At 40.7% G+C, this 12,156-nt stretch overlaps 1 protein-coding gene across 2 annotated transcripts in view; it reads right to left on the reverse strand.

The window, feature by feature from the left end:
* FSTL4 (follistatin like 4) overlaps positions 1 to 12,156 on the reverse strand; it is a 209,308-nt gene that overhangs the window by 88,964 nt on the left and 108,188 nt on the right. For both annotated transcript variants that reach the window (XM_059483511.1, XM_059483510.1), the window contains exons 5-6: positions 11,942 to 12,132; positions 8,445 to 8,565 (exon numbers count right to left, since the gene is read on the reverse strand). In XM_059483511.1, coding sequence (XP_059339494.1) covers positions 8,445 to 8,565; positions 11,942 to 12,132 — 312 coding nt within the window. The remainder of the gene's footprint in view (positions 1 to 8,444; positions 8,566 to 11,941; positions 12,133 to 12,156) is intronic.

A 12,156-nucleotide genomic window follows, 5' to 3' on the forward strand; every position in this document is an offset into this window, starting at 1 on the left:
GGAACTAAGAACTGGCTGATGGGCAGATCTCTAAAAGCATTTCTCAGAGGGATCTATTCAAAAAGGGAACCAGATGAGATCACTGATCCTGGGAAAAGGGTCAGTAAGTGACAAAACAACAGCAACATGATCCCTGCCTGGATGCTGAGGAAAGTAACACGGGAGGGGAAGGGTAATAAAGGAAGTTTTACTCTCTGCACCACTCTGGTGGGACTGAGGCTGTGTTAGGTAATTTTTTAATATATATATATATATATATATATATATATATATATATATATATATATATATATATATAATGGAACATTTTTGGCCTTAAAAGCTAAGAATCTGCTTCACCAGTGGAAGAAAAGATGAAGAACATGAAAATGGAGAAGCAATTCAAAGCATCCATAAGGCAGAGAGACCATTCACAGCAGCTCTGCTCAGATGAAGGCAGATTTTGAAAGAAAAATAAAACTCTAGCAATTACCCACTTGGAAATACAAGGAGAGAACACAAGAAAGAAGAGGAAAACTGCAGCTAAAATGTTCTGGACTGGATGTAATAAAACAAGATCTGGCTCAGGATCCTACCATGTCATGTCTCTGACTTCATGTAAAGTCTTAGGCATTGTAACTTAGTCATTGTAATTTTGCCCATTTTTAACAAAATTTCATCTTTGCTTCATGAAAACATTGCATTTGCTTCAAAAATTCCTCAGAAAGATAGAATATGAATAAAAGATAAAAAAACCCACAAAAAACCAAAACCCAAAACAACACAAAGTTTGGGTCCAGTTTTCATTCAGAAATGGTCTCTGGTTTTGCAAGACCATAAAGAAGTCATACGAACTCCTGCAATTCTTCATTCCCAGCTCACAGAAAATGAAAATTATACTATTTTAGACCCCCAACTACCTGACTTGAAGGTGCACAGAGAATCATAGAATCATTTAGGTTGGAAAAGCCCCCTAAACTCATTAAGTCCGACTGTTAGTCAGCACTGCCAAGGCCACCATTGAACCATGTCCCCAAGTGCCACAGCCACACATTTGTTTAATGGTTGTTGGTGGCTCAACATGTGTCTAGGGCTGTCAGCCATTCTATGACTTCACCAATATTTGTATTTGCTCTTCACTGACATAATTCTGTGTTTGCAAGTAACCCAAAATACTATTATTTGTGCATGTGGAATTGCTTCAGTGAACAGTGCCAGCGCAGATCAAATAATTTTTTGAGTAATGGTATTTGCCTGGCTTATGCGCCAGTGAGTCACTCATAAATACTGATAAATATTTAAATATTTTAGTCCTGCTAGAGTGTGTGCAGACATTTGATATGGTTTGTACTACATCACCTCTGAAGCACTACTCCACATGGCAATTTCTTGCATTTAAAACCAAGATTAACAGATCAATGCACCCTGAAAAACATTTTAAGATCAACAGTACATTGTCTTCTAGTGAGTTTTCTTTGCAATTTGTAGACAATAGATTTCCAATAACAACTTGTAATTAAATCACTTTCTCTTATTCAGTCATTGCATATTAAGAGTGTTGACATTTTACAGATGGTATCTTTGGAAATGAACAAGGGGGAATGGCTTCAAATGAAAGATCCTGGGTTTAGATTAGATATTAGGAAGAAATTCTTTCCTATGAGGATGGTGAGGCCCTGGCACAGGTGCACAGAGAAGCTGTGGCTGCCCCATCCCTGGAAATGCTCAAGGTTGGACAGGGTTTGGAGCAACCTGTCCTAGTGGAAGAAGTCCCTGTGGCAGGGGGTTAGGACAGGATGAGGTTAAGGACCATCCCAGTCCAAACTATTCTGTGCTTCCCCATTGGAAATAATACTGGAGTTTGGCAATTGGCACCTGAGTGTGTGGGTTCTGACACAGGAACAGTCAAATCTGTGTCAGGGATTTTCATGGAAATCCCTCCCGGGATTTCCATGAAAAAATCTGGCCTCTGTTCTTGACATGAAACCACAATCACTCTAATCACATCTGTGTTTACCAGCAATTCTGCTAAAATTTTATTTGAGGAGGCTCTCTTAATTGAAGTCATAATGCTAAAATATATAAAGTGTGTACAGTAGAAAGCTGAGCAGCAGCCCTGATTAAATGAATTAATGTCTGATCTGAACATGGAAACATTTCTGTTTCTTAGCCCAAGGCAAAACCGTGTCCCTCTCTCCACTGGCAAGCATGCATCCACATAGAACATAATTATTCTTGATCTGAGCGCTTTTAACTTTTTCTCTGGGACCTTTTTGAAACCTTTTTGCTTAGATTAAACTTGTCTTTCTTGCTAAAAATTAATTCTGATTTTTCTCTTTTTCTGAGAAGATACATTTTGTTCAAAATGCAGCAAAACAATTGAAACTACACAACAAACCTGATTCTGACAGCTGTTTTGTGGAACTGCAAACAATACAGGGCACTTTGCTGGAGCCCTGAGATATATTTTAGACTTGAAGTGCAAAAGGTTTTTCACTATGAGAAGAGCTTTAAAAGAGAGACAGAAAAAGAAATCAACTCCTTTTCTTTGCAGAATGTGTTTCTTTGATAGCAAGGGAGGAAAAAAAGAAGAAAAGAGAAAATCCAAGGAAGAAAATTTTCACCATTCAAGAAGCAGCTGCCCACTAAAATGCAGTACAGATGAACTCACTGTGATATCCCCAGCTGAGGCATCCTACCAGACAAAAATTACATTTCCAGGTGCAGCAGGATCATTCCCAGTGCTCAAGTCAAGCATCTTACACTGCATTTATGAGTGAGGCGAGGAGTTAGGTGCTTCTGAAAATGATCTTAAGTCAAAACATATTGAGCAGGGAGATCTCAGGAGCTGATCAAAGGCACCTCCACCCTCGAGCACGTGCCCAGAACTCAACCCTGCCCACTCACGAGCCTTTGGGCACTCTCCCCTGTGCTGAGCTGCTGTGTCTGCCTCCAACACACACACCAGCTCCATCCTCAAAATGCCTAGAAATCCAGCATGATGTCATGGCTCAGCCATGGGAACGCTGGTGACAAAGGGCTGTTGCATTGACTTGGGCGCTTGTTGGGTTTTTCTGTCCTCCCTGTTCAGCCACTTGGCACTTTTCTGCAGGATTCAAGCTGAATTGTTTTCAATTTCTGCCTTTTCCCTTGACTTTTTAATACTTTTAGTTTTGCTTCTGCTATAAGATTACATTATTACAATAGCAGTAATATACTAATAATGAAAATAATAACAGTGACAATAATAACGAAATATTACTACTAGTAGTACTAAATGCCCAATAAGTTGCCTTCATCCTCAGCAACACACCTGCACACCATTCCTCGAGGCAATCAAGAATGGGCTGCTTTGGCCAGCTAAAGGAAACCTCATTTCTTTGCTGAGAAGCTCCTCTAACACCACATCAAACCAAAAGCAGAGGCTGCTGCTGCTCCCCTGCTTGCCCAGCCGTGTTTGAAGTCGGGGTATCACATTGCTCACAGAAGCAATCAATGCTGGCAAGCTAATGAATTATTTCCAAGTTTGTACCAATATCTGCAGCAACATGAAAGAAAAATCACATACCAGGGAGATGACAGCAGGAGAGGCAGAGCATGGGGCACAAACTGTCAATATTTCAGAGCTATGATTTGATTCTGTAGATAACTGTTGCTACAACATTGCTTAAGAAAACACTGCAAGCAAAACATTTTATCTCACAATATACTTGTCCAATGTAATTATCTGGGCTTGACCAATCCAGCTGGGAGGAAACAGCAACAAATACCTGACTGTAGGTGCTGTGCCATCAAGAACAGCTTCCTGAATTTGGGAATAAACACTTCATTTGAACGTGGATTTTACAGGCGCAATTGCTGCTGGAACAGCTGGCTTGCCACACGTGTGTGGAGTGAATATACACACACACAGAGCAAATAGAGGTATTTGTTTTCCTCAAACAGTATTTATTCACCATTATGACCTTGTTTATTATGAGACCATAGAGTTGGATATGCTGATATATTTACCAAGAACCCTGCTGAAAGCTTCTTCCTCACTCAACACCTTCCTCTTCCACTTGACCCTGCAAGTCCCTTTTTATGTTTCATTCCCTGTTTCTCAACGTAGAGCTTTGCTTTTACCCAGTCAGCACCAATCCCCACAATTTTGGGAAAATTAAAAGCTCTGCCTTAAAGCAGTTTCTAGTGAATCAGAAACATGCACTCAAAAATAAATAAATTAAAAAAATCATAAATAATAAAATAAGTAAATAAATCTCTCTTCTAGTCCACACTTCTAATGAGCCTCTGGAGGATGGTAGAGGAATCAGGAATGGATTGCCCCTTCTCCACACCACACAGCTGTGGGGAGTACAGCTCCTGGAGATTTCAGGATCGCTGCAGTAAATCTGGAGCCAGTCCAACACTGCTCCTCTACATTGGCAGCGATTTACCTGACACCTATGGCCAGCCCAGGCTCTCAAATTCATTTTTCCACCCAGTTCATTCAAATTCCATCTGGTCTCCCAGCCCCTGGGGCTGGCACCATCCACCCTCCCTGGCATTTCCCTGACCTCCTGCTGAAAGTGTGCACATCTCATTTTCATACTTCTTCCTTGTGCTTTTTTGGTTAATATTAAGGACATTAAAAAAGGAAGATTTGACCTAAAACAGAGTCAGAGAGAAAAGAAAAACATTGTCTTATACTCCTTAATTGGAGTTAAGAGAAGAGAACATCAATCCTGCTGCTGCTGCATTCATTCCTGCATGAAAAATGTCCCTACTTGTGTTTTTTAGACAGCAATATATCCATGGATGACATGCCTCTCATCTTACAGAAACAGCAATCTTCTGTCTACATGTAACTTATATGCAACAGACCATGGCAAGTAACAACTGGACTGAAAAATAACAAATCAGTATTTTTCTTTCAAACTTCATTTGTAGGTTGTTTTGGTCCAGCTGTGATATCAGGAAAGTACTTTAATGGGCCATGATCTAGAATTTAAGGGGATTTTATTGTTGGTTTAATAACTCCTTATTAGCTAAACAGTGTTGACAGGATAAAGGCATTTTGATGGGATGCATCTTTTCCCTCTCCCTCAATTATCTGTATTACAAATTGACCTGTCCATATTGATGATGATGATGATACAGATCTAGAAGATTACACAGATTTTTTTTTTCTTAAGTTGGGCTTTCACATCTGCCAACCTGCCACTTGCCCATTAGGGAAGACAACAGGAATGCCAGAAATGTCATGCCTAATTTTAATGACCTCCAGTCAGATACAGTGCCAGAAGTTATATCCAAAACCCACCCATCTGAGCATTCCTAAAAGTGTGACTCAGCTGGGTGATGTGCTTGCCAACTCACCAGGCTATCTCCGTGCTGATTAATTAGATCATGCACTGCTTTAGCTCTTATGCCATCTAAGCCTTTCATTTATTAGTCATGTATTGAATCTTCGTGACAACTTAAAGAAAAGACAACAGACAAATAATCTTTCTAGTACTCTATTTTTGGCGTGTGAAAAATCTCCAGATCATCATATCAATTTTTTTTAATTACAGTCCTGAGACTCCTTATGTAATAAAAATTTATTAATGAGGAATTAGAAGACATCTACAAGTGGTTCTTACCAGATCTGCCAGGAGAGTGTTTCATCTGTCTTACGCACTACTTGTGTATGATTAAGGCAATTTGAAAATTGACACTTTAATCCTGTGTTAACAGATTTCTAGTCATCCTCATAGATGCAAGAAAATGCTTAACAGCTTAATTCTTGGGATTAAGGAACAAAAGAACTTTCAGAAAGCCAGAAGAAAGATGGTAGGTTTAGAAGGAAGGCCACTATTTCTGTCCATAATCCAAAACTGTGCATTAAAATGTGTAAGAAAACTATTAGCATGGTTAGAGGTTATGATTAAAAACAACACCTATTAGATTTAGTGCTTGTTCTGGCAAAACCACATTTCAGAACATGTAAGACTGGATTTCTCTCATTCATGCACTTTTCATTTATTTACAGATGATCAACATGATGAGGAAGAAACATAACCTTTGGGTTCCTGAGGGTCTCAGAGTGAGAGGATGGATCAAGGGAAAGCAAGAGGCACACATGGGGTGAGAGAAAGAGGCCATTTTGTGGCTCTGTGAGTTACAGCAAGGCCACAAGGCTCTCTAAAATGAAATACAACTTGTAATGCAGCACAAGAATGTCAGATGGGGAAGCTCTTCACATTATCAAGGTCATTTTCAAACCTTTCCAACACTGCGACACTCCACCAGAGCACAGAGCACCAAAACAGATGTGACAGAGTCTGAGAGGATAAATTAGATTGAGACTTTCTGATGTCACTGAATTCTGGTAATTGTGTTACTCAGCTTGCTATGCCCATACCTTGCTGCCAGCCTGTGGCAGCCACAATTCATGGCTTGGGTGAACTTCAAGCAACAAAAAGATCTCTCTAATAGGCAAAAAATAGGGGAAATGTGCAGGATGCACATTTGATGTTCCTTTAACTTAGTGCTGCAAGCCAAATTCTGAGTCATAACAAAGCAGAAATCTGATAAACAAAATTTTCATAAACCAAAGTGTGCCCTTAAGCTTTTAAAGTATTTTTTCCTACATCATTTAATAAAGTAAAGGGAAAAAATATACTTCAACCAGGCATTAAATTTGCTTCCAGGTTCTCCAAAATTTCAAAAGTTGAAAGCAAATTAACTTTGGTTTTAAATTAAAAGCTGGTGAGCCATTACCTGCTCTTGATAAATAGTCAGGATTCTAGGAAAACTGAAAATGGAGAAGTCAGTCTAGTTTTCAGCTTCACTTGGTGAGCAATTCTGTTCAGATACCAAATTCCTCTGACAAACAGTCATTGTTACACCTTGTGTTTTGTTAAGATAATTGTGCAGTTCATCAATATTATTGCTATTAATTGGTTAATATTTTGTACTTTTCTTATTTTCATTGCCTACTTAAAATTCCCTGAACCAAAACCCATAGAAATAATTCTTGGAATTTAGGTTTAAGTTGATGTGATTTTGAGAACCCCTTGATCTAAATATGCTCCCAAATAACTGCATGTCAAGCCTTTATACCTGGGTTAATACACTTTATGCCTTCTTAATGTATGAGATTTTATGTTTTACTGTATATCTGCTGTGTTGAATTAAATGCCTGTGGGGTTCAAACAGGTCCATAGTGAAAACTGGGGCTAATCTTAAAGCACTTTAAATACCTTCCAATATTTAAAGGCTGCCTACAGGAGAGCTGAAGATGGACTTTTGATAAGGGCACGGTATGACAGGGCAAGGGGGAATGGCTTCAAACTGACAGAGGGCAGGGCAAGACTGGATATTTTATGAAGAAATCCTTCCCTGTGAGGGTGGGGAGGCCCTGGCACAGGGTGCCCAGAGCAGCTGTGGCTGCCCCATCCCTGGAAGTGTGCAAGGGCAGGTTGGATGGGGCTTGGAGTGACCTTGGAGTGACCTGGTCAAGTGCCAGGTGTCCTTTCCCATGGCAGGGGATGGAACTTGATAATCTTTAAGGTCCCTGTCAACCCAAACCATTCTGCGATTATTATCTAAATTGGTTTTTTTTAATGAACAGCTGTAAATCAAGAAAACAGACATCAGTCTCTTTAGAAAAGAATCCTGCTTAAGAGGTAACCAGATTGTTATTGGCCCTTTCCCTGCACTCAGCAGAGTCAATGGTTGAATCCTGCTTCAGTTTTAGCCACAATGTCTTAACCACACCCAAGTTCTTTGTAGCTCACTATCCTGATTAATAAATAACCCTGCCTATTTCCCTTTTTCTTTAGTACCCCAAAGGAACACACAACAATACAACTTTCTATCATGCAAATGAAGGAGACAGTGTGGACCTTTTCCAGGGAAGGACTTCAAAAATCTTGCTTACCTTAAAGCAAGAATTATTTATATAGAGAAATGGGATAACAGAAATATTTATTATATCCCACTGTTTAAGCAGCTTTGTGATTCCCAGATCCTTGCACAGGATGCTGAGATTTGTATTACAATTGCAAACTAATACACTCATTAACATGGAAACAACATGTAGAAAACATAATTCCCAGGCAAAATATTCAGTAAATACCTTCCCCACAGCAAGCTAACTCATATTATCACAGGGCCTTTGGACAGGTTTCCATCTTGTTTCTTTAGGGTTAATCAAACCATGTACTCAGGTCTACAGACCTTGGCCAGGCCACCATCTCTCCCTTGCCATCAACAAGAAGCACAACAAAACAGAAGAAAATAAACTTGACACACCTGTACCAACCTCCTGCTCCACGCTGTGGAGCACAGACACCTTGGAAACAAGCCTTGCAAAGTGTTCTCATGGCAATAAAGACAAAAAAGGCATCATCTTGGCTGACCATGTCTAGGAAGACAACAGTGCCCTCACAGATATTGCCATGCTTCAAAAGCCAGGAGAGAGCAAAGCAGGGACTCACGGAAGGCTGTGTAGAGCTCCTGCAGGCTCAGGTGGCCATCGTTGTTGTAATCATCAAACTGGAGAAGGTCTTCAAGCGTACAGCCCAGTAAATCACCCTCCAGGTCCTCCTCCTTCATCAACTGCAGCAAAGAGAACAGGTGACCTTACACGTAATGCAATGCTACACACTGCTGGCCTGGCTCACCAGCAGATTTTCCATGAAATGACCTTTGGGGACATAGATAAGAGTTGGATTATCATATCTATCATTATATATTTGCTTTCTAACAAGATATTTATATTCCTGCAGCACTTCACGGACCATGGATTGAAGAGCCCCTTCCTTTACCAGCAGCACAGAAATGCATTTTTGTTTTGAAAATGGACTGAAAAATAAATATTCAACAGGGAAAAAGGTAAGTCTGCTTCTCCTTTCTCCTCTGTAAGTAAGGACAAAATAGTATGCCCTGATTTTAGGACTATTACAGGCAACAGTGGATGGTGTACTCAACACTGATGTGCTTTTCCAACCCCTGAGAGTTTGCTTCTTTTGTATTTTCAGCATTTCATTTGGGTTCTCTGAATTTATTGTAGAAGATGAAGAAAACTGCTGAACTGTTGCATCTTCCAGACAGGAAAGCTTTTTCCTGAAGGCCAAGGATTCTTTTATTTACTATTCTAGTCTTGACCCATTATGTTGAAGCAATTTAAAGTAATAATGCTAAAAAGATGACCCTTCACCTAGCAAGTAAAAAACATTCAATAAAAGTGAGATCAACCATAACTTCCAAGATCAATCCTCTAAAGATGGAAATTTCCCTTTGTCTACCCTTTGTATAGAAAATTGATTAACTTTTCATAAGACTGACAAGTTTTTACTAGTCCTTTTGATTTAATGTCAGGGAAAAAAACAGTGGAAAACACTTCAGCTGTGACACACTTAGCAGATTTATGAATCTGACTTTAAAATACATTAAAGATTCAAATGGAAATAATATTCCAATTACCACCTTTGTTAACAGCCTTATATATCCATGGCTGCAAAACTACATGGTAATTTCACTGCTGGGTCCAGAGAGAAAATATTGGATAGGGTCTACCAGCAGACAGGAGGCAAACCAGCTCTAAATAGAACGGGATGGGCCAACTGCTGCCATTGTTTTGCTCAAAGCAATTCTGTTGTGGAGAACACACAGATGGGTGCTGGATCGATGAAGGACCATCCCCATTCTCCTTTGGGGTCAACCCCTCCGCAATGAGCCTCCTAAAGATCCACTTCCAGGTCGTAAAAATCTTTTTTTACTGCAGCAGTGCAAGTCACCTGCCTTGAGTTTTTTGCTTGCAGACAAAGTTATAGCGCTCGAGAGACTATTTTTCTTTTAAATAAAACACAGCAAAGGCACAGCACCAGCTCATCCAGCAGTCAGAGGGAACAAGATCTCACTGCATCATGTTCAGCTCAGCTTGCTCTGCCCATGGGCAATGAAATTCCCACCTTTTGGGGAAATTAAAGTTGCAGAGAGCTTCAAAATAGAGAGCTAATGCAAATCAATTACAAGTCTACCAAAGAAAGAGGTAAGAATAGTGCTGTTAAGAATATAACCCAGGTAGTTAAAAATGGCTCATTATAAAAAAAAAAAAATATCTCTTGAAACCTGGGTGGACAAACTGCTCTTGTAAGAGCACATAAAAATCATCTCATTAAAGAGAAAAAAATAAAGCATTGGCATGCTACAAATAAACTGTGAATCCTGCTGCTGTGAGAGCCCAGAGCTGCCCACAGATGTGTCCCCAGCCTGGTTGGGACTCAGCCATGCCGCCACCAAGGGGCTCAAGACCAGAGACACTCAGCTAAGGGCTAAAAGCACTCGTGGTTTATCTAAATTGGGCTTTAATAGGTATTATTTTGTCTTTTGAGAGGTGATCCCACTGTCAGCTCAGCCATGCTGGTGGCCAGATTGCATGAAGAATGGTTGGGCGAGAGGGCTCCTGGCTGAGGCTGAACTTATTCTGGTCCATCAAAATGTAGTGGGCTCCAGACGTTCAGGCACATTTCCTGATTTTGATAACAATGAGAAGAATTAAAATAAGAGTAGCCAATGTCTGTGTTTGCACTTGTGAGAGAGACCTGGGCTCCAGGCACATTTCAAACAAAGCCCAGAGGAACTTTGAGGCAGACCTTACAGCACTGCCTGAGCTCCTTTGCAATAACAATTGCTTGCAGGATGCCAAACCTTTATTTCCATGAGAGTTTTCAAGTCCTAATAAAATAAGTTTCATGTAAAAAGGGCAAAAAAATTGGACAATAGAACAGACACTTAGATTCCACTATGTAAAATCCGGCTTTGAATTCAGATAAAAGTGTTTTCTTATAGCTACCATGTCTTTATGAAAAAATCATTGCCTTCAGAGGAAATATTGCATATATTCATAGCCCTGAGATCTAAGGGAATTTACACTGACACTTTGCATTGTGTGGAAAGGATCAAGCATCCTGTAAACAGCCTGAGGACTAAAATGCAGCACAAACTGTCCTGGAGAGGAGTGAGCTCAGGGAGGAGCAGGCTCGTGCCTACAACACGCTCTGTGTTCCCTGGGAAGGCAGAGTGGAGAGGAGACACTCAAATGTGAATTTACTCTGAACAACCTGGTTTGTGGCAGGTGTCCCTGCCCATGGCAGGGGGTGGAACGAGGTCAGCTTTAAGGTCCCTTCCCACCCAAACTATTCCATAGTTCTATGAAGGAATAGCTTTGGAAACTGGAATAGATCCTAGATAGGACTGGCTTCCAAAGGGCTCTTAGAAGGCATTTACTTCTAATTCTTCTCATGGATGACATAATGGAAGGGAAAGATATTTTACAGGACTGTTTTCCCAGGTCTGCATGTGCAAAGAGCAAGTTGAGGACACAGAGTACCCAGGATGGCTGTTTGAATCACTTTACCAAGCAGATGAATTCCAACAGCACAGCATGCCTGAAATTAGAAGTAATAGTTTTTTCAAGCTCTTACCTTTTCTATCAATTTCTGCTAATCCACAATGCAGCATCTGCCCAGGGATTTTAGGACAATATACCTGCTGACAAACACCCAACTTTGCTGTCACATTACTCTATGCTAATGTACAGTCCAGAATGCAGGGAGAAGAACTGAGAGATTGCTGCCTAACATACATGCACCTAAAAAAATCTAAATTGATTCTCCCCAAGCCAGCTAACTGGAAATACTTCAGAAGATGTCAGTCAGCACAGCAAGGATTATTATCTATTTTGAGGAGTATGGACGGGGCTGAAAAGCTGCCATGTTTTTTGTTTGGAGATGAGCTTCAAATGTTTGAGACAATGCTGGGAGATGCAGAGAGAGACTCACTGACTGTGTTAGACTTTCCTCCTGCACTTGCTGCTGACTGGACAGGTACAAATGACCATTCCCACCCGAGTGCTGCTGCGTTACATTCAATTCACACTTCAAATGAAAATCCACTTCATAATTCCATTCTCACTGAACAATAAACCTACCTGAGCCAGTTCAGAGCTGCTGAGGTGCCCATCACTGTTGAGATCCAAGTGCTTAAAGAGCTCTCCAATGAGGAATCGCTGCTGGGCTGGCCTGTCCTTGGCCAGGCTGCCAGGGGGGCTCTGCCTCCGGGCCTGCAGGTCCAGCAGGACGCTCTTCAGCCGGCTGTAGTCTGCCATTGTGCACCTGTCCCCTGAGAGATAACACAGCATTACTG

Source organism: Ammospiza nelsoni, chromosome 16 (genome assembly GCF_027579445.1).
Source record: "Ammospiza nelsoni isolate bAmmNel1 chromosome 16, bAmmNel1.pri, whole genome shotgun sequence".
In the NCBI taxonomy this organism is placed as follows: domain Eukaryota; kingdom Metazoa; phylum Chordata; class Aves; order Passeriformes; family Passerellidae; genus Ammospiza; species Ammospiza nelsoni.